The sequence below is a fragment of the Acomys russatus genome, chromosome 32 (genome assembly GCF_903995435.1).
Source record: "Acomys russatus chromosome 32, mAcoRus1.1, whole genome shotgun sequence".
In the NCBI taxonomy this organism is placed as follows: domain Eukaryota; kingdom Metazoa; phylum Chordata; class Mammalia; order Rodentia; family Muridae; genus Acomys; species Acomys russatus.
Window position 1 is genome coordinate 4,373,925 of NC_067168.1, and position 25,055 is coordinate 4,398,979.

At 40.0% G+C, this 25,055-nt stretch overlaps 1 protein-coding gene across 1 annotated transcript in view; it reads left to right on the forward strand.

Moving 5' to 3' along the window:
- The window catches only part of Bmp5 (bone morphogenetic protein 5), a 124,982-nt gene that overhangs the window by 75,240 nt on the left and 24,687 nt on the right, over window positions 1–25,055 (forward strand). Inside the window, exon 4 of the mRNA XM_051140299.1 lies at window positions 21,905–22,099. Coding sequence (XP_050996256.1) covers window positions 21,905–22,099 — 195 coding nt within the window. The remainder of the gene's footprint in view (window positions 1–21,904; window positions 22,100–25,055) is intronic.

The window sequence follows — 25,055 nt, forward strand, 5'->3', positions numbered from 1 at the left end:
CAAAGCCCTGTTTTTAGACATTTTATATTTGGCAATACCCAGGTTGAATTTTGCCAATGACTTTTTCTCTTTTATTTAAACCTGCTTGTGTGTCAAGGCAAATCCAACCCATGTGTTTCTGATTCATTTGTATTCAAGTCATCAAAATGTCGCTTAGTTAGTGTACTGTTTAATGTTCCCAAACAATATAAAGTTCTTTTAAAAATAAGCCTATAAAGTCCATTTGTCTTGGAAGAAAGTCATGGTTTATTATCCATCATGTCAAGGTGAAACTTGGGGTTTACAGTAGGAGATTCACCAACACCTCTAAATTTTGTATCCTAATCACGACAAGACTACTGGAGTGTTAATCAAAATTAAATTCCATCGTGGTTGATTCATGTCAAAGACAGAAACTTAGCTACAGCTCATAGATGAATTAATTTAAAGGAGATAAAAACTGAATAGTGTAGAGACCCTAGATATGTAGGGCCCATCAGAAGAAATTGAGAAGATGGTTGTCTTAATTTGGGCTTCTGTTGCCGTGACCGAAAACAACTTGGGGAGGAAAGGGTTTATTTCAGCTTATAATTCCACACTACAGTCTACCAGTGAGGGACATTGGGGCAGGAGCCTGTATGTAGGAGCTGATGCCAGAGGTCACAGAGGATATTGCTTCCTGGCTTTCTCCTCATGGCTCCTCCAGTTTGCTTTCTCATACGGTCCAGGTTCACCTGCCCAGGAAGTGGCACCTCTCCTAATGGACTGGACCTCCCACGTCTATCGGCAATCAAGAAGATACCCCATAGGCTTGCCTGCAGGCCAGTGTGGTGGGGAAGTTTTCTCAATCGAGGCCCTGCTTCCTAAATGACTCTAGCCAGCACACCTGACCCTTGTTAACTTCACACAGAACGTAACTGTTCCGCTACCACCTTCCCCTTTTCACTTGTCCTCCAGATGGTATGTTAATAGCAATGTTACTATATAAAACATTATCCCAACATTTAAAAGTCACACAGCATTTAAAGATTCAAAACAGTTTCAAAGGTCATTCTCTCTAAAATGCCAAAGTCCCTCTAAAATTGCAAAGTCTCTGAAAAACTCAAAATCTCTCAACTGTGGGCTACTGTAAAAATAAAGTAAGAAGTTAAATACTTTCTTTTTTCAAGAGGGAAGGACCAGGGTTCAGTCGCAAGTAAATAAAAGCAAACCCACACTTTCAAGTGTAAATACTGTGTTGAGGTCGGGACCCACCCATAGTCCTCTGGGCCCTAAAGGGCTCCATTTCTCAGCTCTGCATTTTGCAGCACACGGACCTTGTCTGACAGGCACAGGGTGGCCTCACTCCATGGCTGCTGCTGTCTTTGGCGGTCATCCCAGGGTACGGGCATCTCCAATACGTTGGAGTATTTGATGCGACTGGACTGCACTTCGCAGATAGCCTTTCATGGGTTCTCATCACTGACCGTGCCACATGGTGCCCATCTTCAACTTCTCCTGACCCTTTCAATCCTGTAGCCCTGTACTCTTCGGACCACAGCTTCTGTGCGGTGAGCTAACCCCAAGAAAACACCTGCCAGAAGATTTGCCCTCAATTATGTTGGTCTTTTCTTAACCACAGATGATTCTCAGCACCAGCTGTCCAGTATCAAGATTTCCAGGAAAACGAAGGTTTCACTTTAGTGGTGAAACCTTTAGTTTTTTTTTTTTTTTTTTTTTTTGAGACTTTTATAAGATATTTAATTTAAAATATTATATAAATGGCCCTGCGAATCTTTAAGGGAAGTTAAAGTCCCCTCTGAAACTTCACCAGCTAGTCCTCCATCGGCTGCACGGCTCTCAGAACTATCTAAGTTCCCACCACAGCTCATTAATCAACAGCACTGAATGGCTTTTCAAGCCCCAAATTCCAAAGTCGCTCCATAATCCTCCCCGACGACAGCCGGTCAGGTCTGTCACAGGAACACCACATTCCGGGTACCAATTTCTATTGCTCTGATAAAACCTCAGGACCAAAAGCGACTTGGGGGGGGGCAAGAAAAGGGTTTATTTCAGTTTACAGTTCCAGAGGACAGTCCATCACAGAGGGGAGGCCAGCGGAGGAGGGGTCAGAGCCCACGGAGGGGTGCTGCTCACTGACTTGCTCCTTGTAGCTTGCTCAGCCTGATGAATTTTACATCCAAGCTCACCGGCCCAGGGCTTGCCCCATCCGCAGTGAGCTGGGCCCTCCTGCCATCAGTCATCCAATAGGCTTGCCCACGTGCCATTCCGGTGGGGGATTCTCTCATTTGAGGTTCCCTCTTCCCCAAGGGCCTCTAGCTTGTGTAAAGTTGAAAAAAAAAAAAACCAAAAACAAAAACAAAAAAACCCACTAGCCAGCACTCTAGATTAAAATATTAACTCCGGTGAAAGGTTTTCAATTTTGGTCCTAACGACAGTGAAATGAAGTGTGGAGCCGCGTAAGATGGAAACAAGCGGGCATACAGGATAAGAGCCTGTTGTTCTGCATTGGGTGGAGATAACTTTATCATTGGAAAGGAGCTGCCATTAAGGAGGTAGAAAAGATTATCTAAAGGTGTCTTTAGGTAAACTCACAATGAGATTGCCAGTTCCTAGAGGAAAAGTAGCACCAGTGTCATGATGAAGTTAGGTTAGGAGTGTGGCTGTAGGTGGTGCTTTGCTTTGTCCGTTTTCTTGGTTTGCCTCTGAGAGGTTGAGGACAGTCTGGCCTACATAGAAAGTTCCAGGCCCAGCCAGGGATACATTTTCTCTTCATAAAATGAAGAGAATTCATGACGAAGTAGTTGGAAAAACATCAGAGGGTCTCCAATAGTCAAGGCAGCTACTACCGGGGGTTCTGTTTAGATGGTAGCCCAGGCTAGCTCATTTGTCTTCTTCCCAGATGTTATTTTTTTTGTCTTTATTGCCTCACAGAAGTTTTCATTATTCTATTTTAATAGTAAAAATAATTTGTCCCCCACCTTTTCACCAAGATTATTGTGAAAACTTAAAATTAACAGTCTTTTGCTTTTCAGACAGTGAAGTTGAAGATAATATTTTAAAACTTTTATTTCCCCAGGCTTTTTTTTTTCTTCTCCAGTTCTCTATTCCTTACCTTTTGAATTTTATTTTTTAATTTATGGATTTTTACAACTATTATAATGATGCTAATAAGGGCTAGTATTTGCCCTTTTTATTACCTTAAGGGATTTAAGATATTATATTTTCCTTACTATATGCAGGACATTTTAACTCAACAATAAATTATTTCTCTAATATTGCATTGTCCTGCATCTCCTAACATCTGTTAACATCAGAATTTCCAAAAATTTCATGATGACTTTTGGTATGTATCACATTTATAATCAGAAACATATACGATGACTTCTAATGTTTCATGTACCTTAAACCAATGTGCAAGTTATCAAATTTACATTCTAAAGTATAAGCAAGTCTGCAAACATTGATTCTTATGCACCATATATCTAAACTGAACACCCCGAACCTGTTTTTTTTTTTTTTTTTCTCCCTCTTCTTAATTTGTTCTTTTGAAATGGAACTGCCCGGTTAAGAAAAATCTATTGCATTTTCCTTAGCATTCTTGGGACTGTCATTTAAGTTTCAGGCAAAGATATCCAATGTGTCACCAAATTACTATTGATCTGCTTTGAGGGTCAGATGATCTGCGTAGCTGGCTAATATCAGCTGACAGTGCTAGTAAGTAGCAGAAGAAATTATAGATCAAGGGTGATGTTTTCTTTTTTGGCCTCATTGTTTTGAATGCAGTATCTCACTATCCTTTATCTAAGTTCAAAATATTGAATTATGTCCACTTAAAGATTTTAGAAAACATTTTAAGATTTAATAGCATTTCTTTCTATTATCTGAATCTTATCTTAGAAAGCAATTAAGTCATTTTTTTATAGGCCCTATAGCCACCCTCTTTTGGTAAATTTATGGTGATGAAAATGACTGCTAGTTTCATATAAATAAAGAGCGAGTCTCTTAATCCCCAAACTGACATGAATCACACATCTTGCTCACTATTCCAGGTGGAAAAGGAACGCACAGTGCCATGCTTTGTTCTAGATGAACATGCCCTCTGTGCAGTTAACACGGAGGGAAGTACAGCATGAGTTTTGGATGCACATGCAAGAATAAATGAAGAGATTAGTTGAAGAAGGTTTATCTTTAAATACTTAAGGAGGTAGAATGTGTAAAAAAAAAAAAAGTGGATGTTTTCTTTATAGACCAGAAATGAATGAGTGATTTTTTTAGTGTCCAAACAGAAGAAAAAAAAAAGAATGCCTTAAAATGACAGCGAATAGCCACGGGATTGTTGTGTAATGGAATGAGCTATGTATTACTGTAAGTATTTTCCATTTACTTGATCTTTAGTTGCAACGTAAGGTGATGCACTGCAGAAGACCGCTGCTCAGGAACTTTCTAAGATCATGCCAGACAACAATAAGCCCGCTGCACCCTGAGCACATGCTTACATTTTAAGCACCACGCATGCCTAAGTGCTGTAGACAGAAAGAACGCAACGCGTGGTCAGCCGTCATCTTACACAAGCCACGCCATGCCCACGACTCAAAAACATTTTCTTGCATAAAATTGAGATGGAGACATTGGTGGGGACAAAGGAAGGAAGAAAGGCCAGACAGCTTTGTTTTCATGTGTAAAGGAGAAATGCCAAGTGTACACGAGTAGTCATGTAAGAAACCACATAGACATTTTGTAATTGACAATCTGTGATCGTGAACGTTTCCAGGCAACCATTACCACGCCCACCAGCTTAATATTCCCTTTCTCCTTAGGATCTTCAGAAAGCTTTCCTTAACACAGCAAACCACAAAATTCGGTCTAAGATGCTCCATATTTTTGAGCGGTTTCTGTTTCTATCATATTTTTATGTCATTCGAAAGGCATTAAAGCACAGCCTACTCACAGCGTATTAATTTTTGACAATCAATCACTTTTTTGTATGAGTAAAGGCCTTAGGTATTTAAAAGGCAGTTAAAGAACACAAATGCATTGGTAATTTCAGTATTAATGTTTGTAAAAGTATTCATTGAGAAAAGCCCATGTTCATGGTTAAAAATGACAAGATTCCTCGCTCAAAACTAAATATAAATGAGATTTCCTCTGTGGTTTCAAGTCAGTATTTGTCAGCGTTTCAAAGCCAGGAGAGTTGTGTTCCAAGGGTTTTGTAAGTGGGGTAACATTTTAGAGTGCATCACGGAACACAGAGTTCTTGTTTTTGCTTCAACTGTCCTCTATCCACTGCAAAAGAAAAGAGCCTCAGTATGCCTCTCACCTCTCATGACTAAAGTAAATAAACGTGAAGATTAGTGTTAAATTTATGTATTGTTCAACCAAATAATACAGTATGATTTTCATAAACTATACATGTTTTATTCTTGAGCTCACTCTATCAAAATATGTCTTTTCCTTTATAAATCTATGTTTCCATATGTTCTCCTTCTGGGCAAAGCTTCTACTGGCATCAATTGTTCTTCTGTGTTAATATTCCACATCCTTGTAGTAAGTAAGGATTTTACCTTCTAGGAGCACCTTTAGCTCATTTACAAATTACTACGTTAACTTACTTCTTTAGTTTGTCTGTGTGGGAGGTGTCGGGGCAGCATGAGCAGAGAAGTCAGAGGACAACTCTCAGGAATCCGTTTTCTCGTCCACTGTGTGGGCCCTCAGGTCTGTCAGCAAGGACTGCTAGCCACGGAGCATCTTTCCAGCCCCTTAATTCCTCTAAAATAAATATTCAAATCATATTTTGGGGTGTTTGATATGAATGAAAAGTTAACACGAGCTGGGGGCTCGCTAATGCAAGCATCATGGTGAGCTTTTGAAATCAGGTCTTTTAAAAATCTTTGTTTTTTCACTCTGTAATGAAGATACTTACTCCTAGGACAATAAGAAGCTTGCCCATTGACTGAAACATTTTCAGAGCCAGGCCCTTTCATCTCTAGTCTTGTACTTTAGGGTGGTCTTGTATAAGGTCCAACCTGAAAAAAATGTACAATTTATAATTTTCTAATGAAACAATGGCATTAAAATAACCATGACAGGAGAGTAATAAATTTTATACAAGCTCTATAGGGAACTTCCTCTGGGTTTTTATACCTTTTCCCCTAAAGTTCAATTATGATTTGTCCCCGGCAAAGTGACAGCATTCCTGCCATGTTTTCTTTTTCAGAATTAAACTACTTCAATATTTCTTTCAGCTTCTTATAACATCATGATTTAATAAATTTATAAATTAGAAGAAAATATTTTTCTTCTGTCAGTCATTCACTCCAACATTAAATATAGCTAAATTTAACTTGTTATGAATTTGATAATGAGCCCCTCTTTCTCTCATTTTCATGCTGTTGAATAATAATTTTTAATTGACTTATTTTCCTTTTTATTTAAAGATTTTTTAAAAGAGAGTTTCATGCATGAGTGCTATTTTTACATCATTCCACTCCTCCCTTTTCCTACGACAACTCCTCCTTCATCCTCTCCCAAATTATTAATTATTACACACACACACACACACACACACACACACACACATTTGTATAGGGCTGACTGCTTGGGATGGGGTAACTTGCCAGGGTGCATACTTGAAGAAAATGGATTTTCTCTTTCTCAGTAGCCATTGAATGCCTGGACCTCATCTAGGAGTGTGGCCTTGTGAAGTCTCCCCTCTCTTTGCTGCCATATTTTCTGGTGGTGTTGTTGTGTAGGTCTTGTTTGGGCAGCTATATTGCTGAAGACACCACATCCTTCAGAAACAGCTTAGACAAACCGAGCTGGAACCGATGTGGACACTTGCTTCCTGAGAATTAGGTCTCAGAATATCTAGTATCAGAAGTAAGGTTACGCAAGCTTCCAGAGCAGATAAGCCAACAGCCCTACCCGCCTCTAAAGCCTAGGAACCGCAAAAGTGAGTGAGTGGACCGGCAAGATATCCACGATGGTGCAGTAGTGGCACTTTTGCCTCGGGGGTAACCAATGACAGTCTTTTCAGATTTAAGTCCTGTTCAATAAAAGAGAATTTATGGCCAGCATTGGACACCCAGACTAGTGCCAGCTGCTGGAGAAGAGATAGTGTAGAAGATAATTTACTACTACCATTCCCCTAAAACAGCACGACTTTGTTGGTTTTTTTTGTTGTTGTTTTTTTTGTTTTTTTTTTTGGGCATCCCTTCCCCTGTGGCTCATTTATTACTTTTTAGGTTTATTCAGTGATTCATAGTTACCCATAGTCCATGTTAAGGTTCACTTTTAAGTTTGTAATCTGTGGATTTAAGAAAATTTTATAATGTCATCAATCTGCCATTGTCTTGTCAAATAGACATCCTGTTTGTTTGTTTGTTTCTTTTCTTTCCTTTTTGAGATAGTCTCACTACATAGCCCTGGCTGTCCTGGAACTATGTAGACCAGGCTGGCCTTGAACTCGCCTCTGTCTCTGAGAGTGCTGAGATTAAAGGCATGTACCACCACACTTGGGATCTAGCTGCCACGTTTCTTAATCACAGACAACTCCCAACTTGCAGGACATGTCAGTATCCTAATATGCTTGTCAATATTTTTTTTGAGACTTCTTATAATGGCATGAACCTGCCATTCTACTGTCAGAGAGTATTTTACTCTGCCCCCAGAGGGTGTGGTTTGCCCATACATGTCTCATTCCTCAGCCTTTGGACAGTTGCTGACGTTTAAATTTCACCATAGTTTGCCTTCTCAAGCATGTAATGCAATTAGAATTATGCAGTCAATAGTCTTTTTGGTCTAGCTTATTTCACTGAGGGCCATGTATTTCAGTTTTCTCCATGTAGTCTCTTTGCCTGACGTCTCATTTCTTTTTAGTCACCGACTATAGTTCCATCATCAGATTTACTTTAACCTGTTTATCTGTTCATTTAATGAAACACATTATGGTTGCTTTCAACTTCAACTTGGCACATTTAATAAGGCACCCATAAATAGTTTTTATGGAGACATAGGTTTTAAACTCCATGCTAAGGTTTGTGGCATCATGTAAAAGCATGTTTAGCTTTGAGATGGACTTGGTGGCACAGACCTGTGATCACAGCCATCTAGGCTGCTGAGGGACTAGGATGGTAAGTTCAAGGTGTTCCTGGGCTCTAAGGAAAACTCAAGACTGGCTAGTATAACTTAGATAAGCCTTGTCATAAAATAAACACAAATAATCGGCTAGGGATATAGCTTGGTGAGAGTGTGTGTGCATTAGCTGAGGGCTTATGTTCACTTCCTATTAACTAAAAAAAAAGTGTTTTGTAGGGATTTACCAAACTTTCCCCAGAGTGGTTGTACATTTCTTCATTCCCACAAATGTGGAGTAGGAAGTGTTCTTCTGACATTGGCTGTTCTCATAAAGTGTGCCTATCTTGATGGCACGGGATGTCAGCACCTCTTCGTATGCTGCCTGAATGTCCTCTTTGGTGTAGGGTCTGCGGAGACACTACACTCACATTCTTTTTGAGACAGAGAGCTCAGTTGTACCTCATGGTGTTCTCCAACTTGTAATCCCTCTGCTTCGGCCTCCAGAGCGCGGGGCTGAAGGTATACAACTCCACTCCTAGCTTAGATTCTTTCCTTGTTGAGTTTTAAGAGTTCTTTATGCATTCCGGACAGTAGTCCTCTAGCCAGTGTTCCCTCCACACTTGTGAGTTATCTATCATTTAATCCCAATGAAGTCCTGCTTATCAATTCTTTCCTTTTATGAATCAAGTCTTTGGGAAATTCCACCTCACGTTATTGTAAAATATCACTAAATATGTGGCTTAGCCAGGAAAAGCAAATTCACTCTGAAGGTAGTCCAACATGCGGATTCTAAAATTCATTATCTCTTTACAAAAAGTTGACCTGAAACCTAACATTTCCCTGCTCCCACCTTCCCTCCTCCTAGCAGCCAAGCTGAGAGGGAAAAAATGATGTCACTGATCTTGGGATCTTGACTGCCAAATTATGTTTGGGAAAGCAACATATCAAAACTTTTTTCCCACCCAAAAATGTTGAAAAGAAAATTCTGTCACTAAGCCTGTTTTTACTTGTCAGCATGCTTGCAGAACTGCTTATCTGAAAACCTTGTATTCTGAGGAACACCATTACATATATAGAGTAATGATTCTGATTTTTAAAAACTTTGTTTTTTTGTTTATAGATACATTTTGTTAGCCAATACTTGTAACTATGCTGTATTGTAGTCTGTTCTATTCATGCATAATTATTTCTAAGTAGGAAAGAACTTATAATATCAAAAGCTTTTAATATTATATATAATTACAACGTCTTACCCTTTTGTTTCTTCCCTCCAAAACTTTCTATATACTCTTCTCCACTCCCCTTCAAGGCCCCTTCTTTCATTAATTGTTATTGAATGCATAACTTTATATGCATATTCATGTATATTTGTAAATTTAACCCACTCAGTTAATACCCTGTGACATGTAGGTATGTTTTCAGGCCTGACCAATTGGCACTGGACAACAAATTAGTGTGCTCTTCCCTAGGGAGGCCCACCTTCCCGATTCCCAGCTTTCCTCTGTTGCCTATAGCTCTTTGTGTAGAAGACCGCTGCGACTTTCCCTGTTCACTTAGGTATGTCCATTAGTGTCATCCTTGTTCAGCTCACGTTTGGGTGCACATGTTGGTAAGACTTTATGATATCTCACAGAAAACTTCCCGTGTTTATATAGAGATACCTGGGAGAAAAACATCAGCCATAGTAAATTCCTAGCACCAAGATGAGAAAGGATACTACTTTAGGCTTGAAAATGGTCCTAAAATCTAACCCTTCTCCTCATCCATAGCTGAGGAGCTATTGACAGTTGGTGCCTGCTGGGGCAGGGAGAGTCACTTTACTTTAGGAGTATGGATGCTGGTTGGATGCCCACGCCCAAATGGATGACATACAGCCACGTGCATGTGGTTACCACCAATTGAATTCAGTGGGTAAAATATAACAATTAATTACCAATAATCAGGTTTAAAAGGAGGGCATGGTGTTCGAAGGGAGATGTGATGAGAGGATCTGAAGGGTGGTTGGAGGGCTCTGGAGAAGCAGGGAGATGTAGTCAAGGTACCTTGTGTACATGTATGGACATTTCAAAGAATAAATTGTTTAAATATTATTTTAAGATATGACCATTCTTTGAGTGCCATTTTAATAATTTTTTAAAACAGATGTGACTATTTGTTTTGTGAGGAGTAGATATGGTCACGCTTGAAAAGAAACAGCTAAAACCCCTGGCTTCAACACTGGACAGCTGTTGCTCTTGTTTTAGTATCGGAAGTGCTAGGTTGGCTGAGCACAGGAAAACTGTCAGTGGAAGTTTGCATCTTTTTTTCTAAGAAAAGTGCTTGTTATCTCATTACTTTATACGTATAAGGAACTAAAGAAACAGCTTTTAAATAAATTCCTGTTCGTTTACTTATTTGCACTGGAGAAAGCACCTGCTATATATATAGTCCAGGATGGCCTCAAACTGAGAACAGCTCACCGTGAATGCTAGATTACAGGGATGCACCGTTACACCTGGCCCGAAATGTCTCAAATCAGTATCTGGTGAGGGAGTTAAAGGTTGACACTTATTATTACCTCATTTATTTTTCTTTCCCCAGTGGTAAAATGTTTTATTGATCCATTTTCATGGTAGTAGAAGCAGCTTATGACCATTCATAGAATGTAAACTTAAGGTCAAATCAGGGCCAGTCTTTAATGAACTATGCTTTTCTCTATGATAAAGAGTTTTGAATAAGTGAATACAAAGGAATGCTAATTCTTTAGACACTCACAACTCTACCATCGTTGCTCTGAGTGCATTTCTGAGACCATTGTCACCACATAACCCAACACCAAGTATTAAGCAAATCTCATGGCTGATACATGTGAAAGTAAGTTTCAATTTTCAGAGCGTTTCCGTATGGATAACCCCAGCTTGCAGAGGTTTTAAAAGCGTTTGATAGATTCCTGCCAGCCTGTGGTTTACCATGGCTTTATTTACATCTCCTATTCTTTTGACCGAAAGAATTTTCTCAGTGTAATACTTTTCTAGTACGAAAAGTCACATAACTGGAAAGAAGACGAAAAATAATTCATTCTTCTTATGGTTTTGTGAGAAGACTGTTTCTGCTTTCTTAAAATAAATGAGGGCTATAAGACAAAATGCTAGCCAGTCTTTCTGGGGTATGTGACGAATGATGTCTGCAGAGCTCATAGGGCCCCAGGGGAAAGGGGCTATATAAAGACAAGAGCTATTAAAAACCAAGAGCTTTCGTGAAGATAAGCTGCGATTTTTGGTCTGCGATTCATATTTCCATCAGATGAAACTAGGGGCTAAGCACAAAGCCTTTGGGGGGTGTTTTACCATGCCGGAGGTAGTCCACCCTTCACTCCAGCTGATGCCTGCTGAAGGAGGGGACTTGTTTTTCTACCACCTCAGTCCTGCCCTCCAGACTATAAAATATTTGAATTTGCTGAAAACCTTCCACACTGGACACAGACTGCTGGCACGCTCCGGAGTGGGTCTCACTCAGCCTTTCTTCCTTTCCTTTCCTGGGGTCTCCTGAGCTTTAGTTCTCAAGAGTTCTCGCCACGCCCCAGTTGCTTTGCCAGTGTCGCTCCCCCACCCCCCACTAACTTCTTTCTCCATCCCTCCATCACATCTCAAAATGAAGGCACCAGATACTTCCCTGCGAAGTGTTGAGAGACTGTAGCAAACTTTGAGAAGCCTCTTTCCCTTGTAGGCTTCTCTCCCCTGAGCATGCCCCGGTCGAAGAGGAGAACAAGCCTCTTTAAAAGCTTTATGTTACCTGGAGTTCTAAGTATTTATTGTTCAGTTAAAAAATGGAATTAGAATATAGTTACGTAACTTCCCCTCCGACCATGAGGCTTGAGTATGCCCTTCCCTGTGTGAGACAGTATTGTTGACATGAGGAAAGCCACGTTAAGCCCACCAACGCTCTGGACTCATGGGGGAGGCAGGGCCTTCACCAGTCCACGTACACGTACTGACGATTGGCTAAAAGCAGCACGTGCGAAGAGCACTGCTCACACAAAGAGTACTACCAGAAGCTTCCATGTCCCATGTACGTGTAGGAAAATGACTCCCTTAAACCACTCCTTCACAGAGACCCCCTACGAAGGTTAGCGAGCTCACCACCTTCAGCTGTGTGGGGTAAACCTGCCTCCTTGTCTAGCTGTATATAAGGAATGCAGGGGTTACCGGAAGCTGGTGCATCTTCATCGGAGTGTACGTCCACCCACCTCCAGCTCTTTTGTAGGCTCATCTGTCGTTTCCTCTTTGCCAGGTCAATCCCAAAGATGTGCGGGTCTTGGTCATCCCTCCCTGCAAACTTTCCCATGCCATTTTCTTCTTTTCAAATTCACGAGCACTTTTTCCGAGAGAGAGAGAGAGAGAGAGAGAGAGAGAGAGAGAGAGAGAGAGAGAGAGAGAGAGAGAGAGAGAGAGAGAGAGAGAGAGAGAGAGAGAGAGAGGAAGAGAGAGAGAGAGAGAGAGAGAGAGAGAGAGAGAGAGAGAGAGAGAGAGAGAGAGAATGTGTGTGTGTGTGTGTGTGTGTGTGGCGCGCATGCGCACCCGCATAGGTGTGTGCAAAGAGGGCAAAAGAGGGTACCAGCTTCCTCAGGTGTGGAGTTACAAGCATTTGTCAGGTGTCCTGCTTGTTAAAGAGGTGCGGAGAGCATCCTAACTCTGGTCTTCACGGTAACACAGGAAGGAATCTTTACAAACTTGTTTCACCAGCCCCTCTAAAGTGTCACTTTACGTTAATTTGTCAGTCAGAGCTCTACAGTTGTTTAGGCATATTGGTCTACTCATTCCATCTTTTGTTTTCAACATATTTAAAAATATAAATTATAAAGGTATAAAATATAAAGCAAATGGTTAGTTTAACATTGCTCCTTTAAATGTCACTGTAAAGATGACAACCCTGGGTCCCAGGAAAAACCATTACCTTCAATCTTTAAACATTGACCATAATTGAGAATTCATATGAAGAATTATTAAAATAAAATCTTATCTTGTGTTCTAAAGTTCAAAAAATTTCAAAATACCACTTATCTTTCAACCGTTAAAAAAAATCTAAGCTTTCTTTGCTTGTGTTTGATTTTTATGAGTCAGTGTAAAACACCTTAATTTGAGCAGCCATGTAAAATTATGTTTGGAATAGTAGAAGGTTGCATGCTTATTTCTGGAAATAAGTTTGCATTTCTACTATATAGCTAAAGCGATGCATAGTTTCATCAAAGTTGAAATCTATAGCTAGATTAGAAGATTCATAATTTAAGGCTATGCTGACTTGAAATATGTATGGAATTCAAGTAGATAGAATTATATCTTGACTACATTCCTTAAAATGTAATACGAGCATAATTTAGTATATATGTTAGGCAGAAAATTCTATACACATTTAAAATAATGTTTCCAAGAAGGGCAAAATCCATGTATATATTAGAGTTACTGAATCCAAGACTTATGCATACTAGAATCAAACTTAACCACAGGCTCAACATGTGTGAGGTCAAGTAGACACGTCTGTGAAAAAACAGGGCATTGGTTTGCTTTCTGTGGAGTCGGCTGTAAAGGGCACTGTATGAATTCCTTCAAAGGGAAGTTACTTTGGTCACATTCCATCACAGGTGTTCTGGGTTGATCGGCCAGCAGCAACAGGTTTGCAGGGTGAAAGCACTTTGGGATTTATGCTAACATCTTTGAGTGATATCAACACTCCCACTCTGATAAATTCTTGAATAAATGAATTGAGATCACGTACCTGACAGGGAGAGGGAGAGCCCTGAATTAGAAGCGTGCAGCAGTACACAGGCACAATTCATAAGAATATCTTTAATAACCCTGTTTTTAAAGAATTAAAGATTTTAGACTTCTCATTTTTTTTTTTTTAAAGAGGAATCATCTAGAAATACAAGCCAGTAAGTTTAGGATAGGTTTCTGCCACAGTATTCTACCTTCTCTGCTACTGTCAATCTGAAACAGCCTCAGTTGTATTCTTGGTGAATTTGCCATAATGATCTTTACTCGTTATTTATTCAAATCATCATTACTTATTCAAATCAGTGAGGCCAGAATGGTAGAAACTGAAATCTTAAACCTCCATTCTGTTATCACAAAATTTAGTAGAGTGGAATTCAGTCTCCTTTATTTTTCTGGTGATTCTTATTTGAAGGCAATAGTTTTGTTTTTGTTTTTGTTTTTGTTTTGTTTATTTTTTAGAAGACACCTTTATTTTATTTTTGCTCACATTGTAATTAATAAAGCAATGAAAAAAGGGCATGTAAATACTAAGAATTTCTTTTTTCTTACCTTGTACCCCCACAACAAATATAAGGTGAAAAAAGGATGGCTTTTTGCACACAAAGATTGACGTGGATTTTCTAATTCTATAGGAAAAAAAAAAAAAAAAAAAAAAGACCATACCAATGCCAGGACCAGATTCTAGCCTCCTATACTTTTAAGAATTTAATTGCTGTACTTCTATGTTAAACATCAACTGAATGTACTCTTCACAAATAGCATTCCTTGGTTCCTAGAGGTCCCTGGAAGGCGGCCACATCCTTCTAAGAGCCCTCAAGCCTCTCCACTTCTTTCCCAGTCCTCCTCACTCCTGTGGGAGAGCACATGTGTAGCTGAACTTGAACAACTCGCAACCAAGTTCTTTGCCTTCTGTTTGCATCCTCCCTCTGCATCCCTGCCCCTTCCCAGTCTGTTGCTTGAAGACATGGCTATTTGCATGGGTATTTTCCTCTTGTTTAGCATTATCTCTTGCATTGGTCTTCTGATTGCTGGCCTGCCAACCTTCCAGAGAGCCCCGCCCATTCTCCGAAGTCTCTGCTGATTCCAACACAGAAGACTCTTCTGGGCCTCATTTTGCTGTGGGCACTCTTGTTAACCAAGTTCCAAGATGGTACCAGCTCCAGTGTTTTACACAAACTTGGGTTTAAAAGGCTTGCTGTAGTTCCCTTTTGTTTCTAGGATTAGAGGGGCAATGATAGTAGTGGAGGTAGAAGCCAGTCTGACTTACAGACTCAAAGTCATTTCCTTAGCGTCTTTGGTACCTCGCTCTGAGTAGCTCATTCCATCCCCACCTTCTGCTTCTCCTTACATAATACACGCTGATCATGGGCTCCCTCCCTCTGCTCCTCCCAATGTCTTTCCACCTATCCGGAGCCACACCCTTTCTGTCTCTCATTAGAAAACAAACAGGCATCTAAGGGATAATAATAAAACAAACTAAAATAAGATAAGACAAAAAAAACTAACACATTGGAATGTGACAAAACCAACATGCAGAAGGGAGAGAGCCCAAGAGAAGGCATAAGAAGTAGAGACCCACTCATTTGTACACCCAGGAATCCCATTAAAAACTGGAAGCCATACCGTGTATGCAAATATATACTATAGTGTAAAAGAGAGGTGAGAAAATATGAATAAAATAATAAGATAAATTCTTTTATTAAAAAGGAAAAGCTCTGACTTAACATTATGAGACAAGGAGCCTCCAAAGACGCCATTGAGTCTGTTTTCCATTGGCATCGACTGCTGGGCATGTGGCCTGCCCTTCAGAGTAGTTTGTTTTCCCACTGAGTCTCCCTTGGGAGGAAACTAAATTTTTATTTGCCAGTGGTTATCAATTGAACATTGCTTCTGGGTTAAAGATGGGGGCATGTGTCCACTTCTTCTTTCAGCTCTAGGACCCCCAACTTGTGCAGGCCCTGGGCATGCTGCCTCTGACTCTGTGAGCTCATCTGTGAATTGATCATGTTGATTCAGAGTGCCTTGTTTTCTTGGTGTGCTCCATCCCCTCTGGCTCTTACACTCTTTCCGCTCCCTCTTCTGCAGGGATCTCTGAGCCCTGAGGGGAGAGGTACGATGAAGACATCCTGTTTAGGGCTGAGTGTTCCAAGGTTGGTCGGTCGGTCTGTCTGTCTGTCTGTCTGTCTGTCTGTCTCTCTCTCTCTCCTGTGTGGCTGTGGGTCTCTGTGTTTGTTCCCGCCTGCTACAGGAGGAAGCTTCTGTGATGATGGCTGAGCAAGGCACTGATCTATGAGCATAGCAGAAAGTCATCAGGAGTCCTCTCCTCTCCTTTTTTAAAACGGCAGTCTTTGGTTTTACCCTAGGTCTCTGAGCTATCTGGTCTTAGGTTCTTGGTCACCCAAATGGTGTCGAGTATGGGCTCCATCTTGTAGTGGGAGGGCCTTAAATTACATCACATGTTGGCTGGCTACTCCCACAACTTTGTGCCATCATGTCACTAACATATTCCTGTGGTCAGGACACCACTGTAGAGCAAAGGATCGGTAGCTGGGCTGGTGTGTATGGGTCACCCTTGGCAGTGTACAGAGTACCTTTCTGGACCCAAAAGCTAGAACACAGGGGTGAAAAGACTCTATGTAGGCACCAGGTCAAATCCTCCATGTTCAATGAGTTGTGTGTATGTTGTCTTCACCAATTGGACCTTGCTGTCAGTTTGTGGAGAGCAACCTGTAGTACTGGCAAAAGCCAAGCTTGTTTGGGGGACCCATTGGCCAACAATTAACCGAGATAGAACCCAGTCTCGGTCCTGGGAGTGTTATTTGCTAGCAAGAGGTGTTCCGCTAAGGCCCTGTCTCCCCATTGTTTTGTAATTTCACTTAGATTGCTTTCATATATGTGTATATTTTAGGAAGCTTCTTCAGTATTAGATTTCTGTGCCACCCTCACACTTTTAGCTGTTTCCCCCTGTGTTCCCTTCATCACCTGCCTTTTCCTTCTCCACTTGAGCCTCCCATTCCAGCCCCTGCCCCATCCATTCACAGCTTATCTACTCTATTTTTTTTTCCTAGGGAGATTTATCTGTCTCCCTTAGTCCCTTACTTTATACCTTGGTTATCACTGATTTGGCAGCTATTTTCACATATAAGCAAATACATACCACAATTGTCTTGGTTCTGGGTTACCTCACTCAGGGTGATATTTTCTAGTTCCATCCATTTTACAAATTTTATTATTTCATTTAAAAAATGGCTGAGTAATACACCATTGTGTAAATGTACTACATTTTCTTTCTTTCATTTTTCTTTTTAAAAATTCTTTCAAGACAGGGTTTCTCTGTGTAGCCTTTGCTGTCCTGGACTCACTTTGTAGACCAGGCTAGCCTTGAACTCACAATCATCTGCCTGCCTCTGCCTTCCTGCATGCTGGGATTAAAGGTGTGTGCCACTATGCCTTGCTCATGTTTTCTTTATACATGTATCTGCTGAGGGACATATAGCTTGCTTCCAATATCTGGCTATTATAAATAGCAATGAACACAGTTGAGCAAGTGTCTTTGTGGTAGGATGAAGCGTCCTTTGGGTATATTCCCAAGAGTAACATAGCCAAATCTTGAGGTAGATCAATTCTCATATTCTTGAGTGATCACCACTGTACAGTTTGTACTCTCACCAGCATTGGATGGGCTTTTTCCTTACTCCACATCCTCACCAGCTGCCATTTGTGTTGTTAATCTTAGTCATTCTGTCTGGTATAAGATGGAATCTCAAATAGTTTTGATTTGCATTTCCTTGATGGCTAAGGATATTAAACATTTCTTTAAGTGTTTCTCAGCCATTTTAATTTACTATTTTAGAATTTTCTGTTTAGATTTTTTAATCCCATTTTTAAATTGGGTTATTTGTTTTCTTGATATCTACTTTTGTGAGTTCTTTATATATTTTGGACATTGGTAAGATCTTTTCCTGTTCTGTAGGCTGCCTCTTCCTTCAAATGTGTCCCTGTGGGAGTGAACCTGTTCAGGTCTGGCTATGTCGTGATATATATCAGTCCTAAAGTGCCTAATTATGGACTCAGGGTAATATCTTTACCATTCCTATATTAATGATGGTCTAATTTCACATCCCATTGTAATTTCCATTATACATTCAACCTGTTTTTCTGTCACTGTATTTATTTTTCTAACTTGGAAATAGCTAAAAAACAAAGTCAGCTTTGAAGAACATTGATAATATATAAACACAGGTTTTCTAAATGAAAATGATTTAGGCTTCATCTATTTCATATTTCCAGTAACTGACACATACTATACATTTAATCATACAATGAAACATGATTAAACATATTTCTAAAAAGTGTCACCATCTTTATTATATGAAATATATTCTAATTGAATGAAAAAAGCTGGTCAAAACTCAAAAGGTTTGACCAAATATAACCAATGTAAGTATATTTTGTCTAGAGGAGCAGATCAAATAGATAATGTTTTTAGAGTGTAGGCCAAGACCAAGGGCAATAGAGTAAGCGTGAATTTACAAAATCTTAATTTTTACTTCATTGCTGAAGTAAAAAGGATACCAAAAGGAAATGTAGTAATACCAAAGGTATTTTAAAGGGAATTCACATTGATTTGAAGGGATAGTTTGCTTCATTTACAATATCTTCCTTTGCAAATCCCAAGAAAACTGTTATTTGTAACACACATCTTTACAGTTTTCTGAATATAAATCTTTAAAGCAATATTACTTCTCTATAGCTAAAAATAAAAATATGGAGAATCTTTGGAATTAAAAAAGAAACATTGCAAGCTGAAGGAAACTTGGAGTTAAGTGTCTATTTATCTATAAAAGTAAATGTGTATTGTAATGAACAGAAAACCCATTTTTCCACTGAAGCTTTTACAGTAACTTGTTTCAGAATCAGAAAGATCATATATTAAAAATGGTCCCTGCAGTCATCAACGTATACAAGTAAGGTCTAGCTACTGTTAAATTAACACTTCGTTAAAATATCAAAGTAAAAGTTTCAACAAATACTTTTTTATGTTATATTTCAAAACAGGGCAGAAAAAAAAATGAAGAACAGATTGCCAGTTTTTCTATCCCACAGCAGTTTAGTTTCTCAGTTTGCATTTTCTTTTCTTTTGCTGAGCTCTCTGTCGCTGGAAACTCTTAAACCGATTTCAAGGGCTACACCTGAATAAACACGTTGTAAAAGTGTTTATGTATTGAAGTGGGTCAGTTCAAGGCATGGCGTTTGGCTGGGACTTCTAATTTCTCTTTTTACAGCACAGGGGCTGCCAGAAGGAGGAAGCCTGAGCTGAATTAATACATTTGTTACAGTGGGAGCAAAATGGAAACTACTCTAACCACAAATCAAACTGCCTCTTCCATTCATGCCAATGACAAAGTTTTCCTCAGAAGTATATACACTTTGGCACAGGGCCACCATAAGTTTGCATTTGAAAGGGAAACTTGTGTGCTTATTTGTTTAAGGTTTACTGCTTGGGTTATTTGTAAGTTCTTTTCCTGGTAGGACTGAGTGCACAGGGCCTGGTGACGCAGATGCCCATTTTCCTTCTTGTAGACAACTTTTCTCTGCTATAGGACACTTGTTGAGGATACCCACGTTGCCTGGATCGGCGCAAACTTTCTTTTGAAAACTAGCATCGCAACATGTGCAGGACCCCCTGTGTCCCTCACAACAGCTGTGTGAACTCTTGAAACACACTCTTCTTGTCTGATGGTAGAAAGCCTCTCCCTGTACAATTCACGTGCACACCAAACTGTTTATGCTGCCAAAATACACTGTGCGAAGAGAAGGAGCTTATTTGTTGGATGCCTTTGATGCCATTTTAGGGACTTATTTCCCTTTTCTTTCTTCTATGGCTGGTTAGGTCTTGTAGTGGACCTTGTAGTGGAGGTTGCTTCATAGTCTTTGCTGAATAAATATTTTAAGAAAACATGTACATTTCTCAAGGGGTAAGCCAGAGTCAATCATGCACATATTTCAAGCCATGTTATTTATTACTCTTAGAGGATCAGTAACTTCATCTCTAGACGAGTAACTGCAATAAGTCTGAGCCATTTCCAAATAGAGCTACAGCATAAGACTAAATAATTCACCCCTTTTGGGTGATTTCCATGGAACTGGAAACCAATCAATGGTTTTCTTGTGTCTATAGGTATAGAATATATAATAAGCATACATATATTACATACATTATTTAGTTACATATTATACAAACATATAATTTAAAGTGGCAGTTACATTAAATCAGGTACATAGCAGTAACTAACTCCTACAGTGTTTGTGGAATCATATTAAACAATGCATAGGAAGCACCTAGAAACCTACACAATATACTCACAGGAAGTACTCCCAACATATTGGTACAATTATAAATATTATTGCTATTCCATGGGACAGGCAGTTTACAACACATCAGTTTCTAGAGCCTAGGACACCCTCAATTGTAACAGGGTTTTCCTTCTTTCTTTGATGTGCAGCCACATCTACAGAATAACAAAGGGTCTAAGATGTAAAGTACAAAGAAGCAAGAGTTGATAAACCCACTTAGAACTTTCTTCTGTTTATTGAGAGTTGCCAGACTTCATCTGAGTCTTCTGAAGTCTCAGTCAACTTTCAGTTCGTGGAAACTCACTGGGAGAAGAATTTAGAAATTTCCATGTTACCAGGACTAGCTCTCCAGCACTGCCCAGCACTCTCCTGAGTGCTGTATCTGGCAAGGGACAGGGCTGTCTCTCCCATGCTGCCTCGGTGTGTGTGTGTGTGTGTGTGTGTGTGTGTGTGTGTAGCAGAACCAACTCTTCCGCACCCACATCATTCACAACTTATGCTACAGCTGACCAGGGGTAGGGCCAACTCAGTGGCTCTCATGCCTTTGGGCCAGCTCTCTGATGTCACTCAGGAGAGCCTGTTGTCCCTCACCTGGGCAAAGTGGGAGAGCTGGCCTTGATGGTGTGGGTGTGGAAGAGCTGACAGGCTGCCCAACTTAGCTACTACCCAGGCCCAGACCCAGGACTTTGAGTTGGCACATCCCAACATCTACGTCATTTATGAACTGCTGGAGCTTGTGAAGGGGCTGGTCCTGCAGGACCAAAGCTGCAGCATCTCTGACACAGGGCAACAACAGTATATCTGAGAGGAGTCCTGATGAGGATCCAGTATTGACGGTGTAGCAGAAGCCAGAGGCCTCAAGCTACACCAATGATTCATCGCAATGAACACTTGCAAGTAAAGATGCGTGGACAGAAGGGCACACTGTGTAACACACTGTGACACACCGCAGCTCCCACTTCGAGATGTTCAATTTAATTAATTAATTAATTTTTGTTTATTTATTTTTGTTTTCTTTTGAGGGTGGAGGGCAGGTATGGAGCGATGGAGAGATGAGTGAAACTGGGGTGCGTGAAATGAAATTCACAAAGAATCAATACAAAGTTTTAAAATATTTCATGTTTGTTTCAAAATATTATATAGTGAGAATGGCGTTTACAACAAACCTGCAATCTCAGGAAAAGTCTCGCGGAATTACCTGAAGCACTCTACAGTGGTAGAGAAAACGACTTTGTGAAGGTGGCTGGTGTGGCGAGGAGTGAATGGGGAAAGGCTCTCAGTACTGACTTACACGAGAAAGGCTGAAACTAGCTGAAAAAGTAGAAATACCCTTCATGCGTTCAATCTTTATCCCTTAGAGACACCTTGTGGGGCCTTTAGTGCAGAAAGCTCAGAGTTGACTTTGGAACTTATATTTGATGTGGAAATTTCCAGGCTGATGGATAAGCAAGTTTATGACCTTCCTTGCTGTCTGAGAAAGTGTCAGTGGATGAGAGCAGGCATGGGATGTTGCCTGGTGTCCCTCTATGTGTTCTATGCTGTGGCAGAACAAGACAATTAAACAAGTACGCCTAAGCACTTATCTAATCATAAATATCAAGGTTTATAAGAATCTTGGTCTACAAAGAAAACATTCTGATAATGCTTAAATTATTTTCTCCTTTTCAAAGCACTACAGAACTCATCCTCATGATTTTTTATCTCTTTTCTCATAAAGTAAATGTTTATATATTATGTCCTAGGACGCAGCATCAATGTAAAATCTGCTGGTCTTGTGGGAAGACAGGGGCCTCAGTCAAAACAGCCGTTCATGGTGGCCTTCTTCAAAGCAAGTGAGGTACTTCTTCGATCCGTGAGAGCAGCTGGCAAACGGAAAAATCAGAACCGCAACAAATCCGGTTCTCCTCAGGACCCTTCCCGGGTGTCCAGTGCTGGAGGTAAGAGAAAGTGAGAGTGATGGTTGTGCTCCGAGAATTACTGGGTCATATGTTGCAAGCCAAGTTGCCATAATAAATTTGCCAGCTGCATATACCTTCATTTGGTATATTAAATCATCTAAGTGATGTTTCTAGCATCTCCAGAATGTTTCACCAGTGAATCACTCAGTAATTCATTTAAAAATAACTATGATGGGCCTTCATGTGCTGAAAGATTCCATTCAAATTAAAATCAAGCTGGCAGCAATAAAGTTATGAAACGGCTAAGTCAACAAAGTCTAGCCCAAACGAAATGACACAGCTTGCAGGCTAACTTCCCCGAGGGATGGTCAGCAAGGTGAATTCAGCATACAGTTCTTTCTTTCCTATTTAGGTGTGCATCGTGTATCTCAGATTCCTTCTAGAAAATAGGAACAGGGCAGACTGTCAGAGAAGCCAGGTGTGCTTGTATTTCCCTTAATTATCAGGTGGGTTGATAGCTGAACTATCTGGTTACACGCATACATAAAACTTTTCAGCAAAATATTACAAGTGTACAGCTGACACAGATCTACTTTGATTTTAACTTAATCTCCTTTTGGCTGGGAAAGAAGAGAAGGCATCACAGATTAGGAAGAAGGCAGTTGCCGGTGACTTAACAGCATACTGTATGCTGAGAAGGACCTTGCTTAGCCTAGCACGTTTTATATGAGGCAAAATTGGTGTCTACATTATTACAAGAATCTATTTCCATCCATGAAAAATAAATTTGGAGGTTTACTGATCCTACAAAAAAAATTGCTTATTGATACGACTTCTATGGCTCTATCTTTAAAGCCACCATATGTACAGTACTTTGCTGGGCGCAAGGGATGAGGAGGTGCATAGAACATCCATGATTCTCACATGCAGTATTTCAGTAAATTAGGAATATACTTTCAGATAGCCTTTGCTATTATTTTTTAAATCTTCATTTATTTTAAGGTTACTTCAAAGTAACAAGTCTCCTAGAGCTTGGGATTCTCAAAAGGTGGGATTCATTCGCTTTCCTGAAGTGTAGCTGCCAAATTAATAATCATGCCAGACAGAAGTTTGCTTCGTATGTCTAGAAACAGAAGCAACAGGAGAAAATTATATGTGGTACTACATTATACTGAATTAAATGTTACATATAAAGCGAAGCTTTCAAATAGAGTTCTATTGGAGAATAATGGTAGTTTTATGCTACTTTGTTAAAGACACTCACAAAATATTTAGTTTGGCAAAAGCTATAGTCTCTGAGTATGAAAATGGAGAAATACAATCTAAGGCTCCTTTTTCTTTGCAAATACTAGCTTGTCAAAAGTATACATAGTCAGGTAGAAAGTTTCTGAGTTTGATTAAAATGTTTTTATCTCAATGTAGCACTGTGCATCAAGAAAGAGGTTCTTTAAAATTGAGTAGAATAGTAAACAATTTTTTTTTTGCAGAAGCTTGAAAGCACAAAGGATAGCCATGCCCTTATTATTCAAGCTTGTAATTACTCTGGCAGAAGGTTCCAGCAACCAGAATCATCAAAGTCCTTTTCCCGGTGGGCTGACTCCATTTATCTTCTCTTCTTGACCACATAGTAACAAATGTACTTCTATAACCATAGATGAATAAAACACATGGAGCAAAAATCAAGAGCCCTTTCCCCAGCTTCCCAACACATTTAGTGCATAGGATTATTATAATATAGGCCAATGTTTCCTTTTGCAAAGTTTGTCCTTGGCAGGCATCTCTGTGAAATATGTGGTAGATGGTTTTGAGGCTCATTCATATTTTGATAATAAGAAAGTAGCTGGTTTTCTGTGAGACTTAACCTTTCAATAGGTAATAATCAAGGAGACTGGAAAAGCCTCATAGGATTTGAGTTAAAAGGCAGGGATGAAAGAAAGGGAACGGTAACATAAACGGAACACTTGATACCTGGGAGACTTGAAATGCCAGGGAAAATGTAAAATTATCCAAATATAAATAGTAGATGCCATAATAGAACCAGGCTTTTATAGTAACTGATGGAGCAAAGGCTCCCTGACCAAGGCACAGGGAAGGTAGGTTTGAGGCAGTAAGGATAGACAAACTGCAGCGTTTTAAAAAATACATCTCATAAAATATTAGCAGTCTGAAAAAGCGTAAGGCATAGGAGAATTAAAATCCAGGTCGGGTCACTTTATTTTACCCCACTTGTCCTGATTCGAAGACTCCTACACTGGACACGGCGATGCACTCGTATAATCCCAATACTCAGGAGGCCGAGGCTAGAAAATCCAGAATTCCAAGCCAACCTGAGTCATCCAGAGACTCTGTGGAAACATAAAAACAGAGGGGAGGGAGGAAGGGAATAGAGAAGGAAAGAGGGAGGATAAAAAGAAATGGAGGGAGGGAGAAAAGGGAAGGAGGGAGGAGAAAAAAAAATCAGATTTCATGCTTAGGACTTGTCCGTGTTCCCTGTCCTGCTCATAGTCCTATGGGAGAGCCAGAAGAGCATCCAACACAAAGTTGGAGCTCGGCAAACTCTTACCAAACAAATGATCATGTTGATTACTTCTGGAAAACCAACGTCCTCATTCAAGTAAATACTTGTAGAAGCATCCAGTTCCTTTGGCAAGGAGGTTGAGCAGGTCTCCCGTGGAAGATAGTGACAGTGTCTCATTGACCATACACAGTGAATTTTTTTTTTTTTTGAAATTTGACTGATAGAGGAAAGAAAAAAGGCACTTGCTATGTTTTAAGCCAGCCACTCTTGGGGATACAAAGGCTTTAGGTCGATAAGGTTTTCAAAGAACCCATGAACTTGATGTTGTTTCAAGACGTGCTCAAAACAGCAGAGGATCCAGAGCCTGTGAAAGCTAACAGGAAAAATGCCAAGTCCCAGCTCATGCCAGAACTGCTGGGAAACCGTTTAGCACATGCTTAGTACTAAGGATCCCTGAAAGTGGCTCTGGGCATGCGG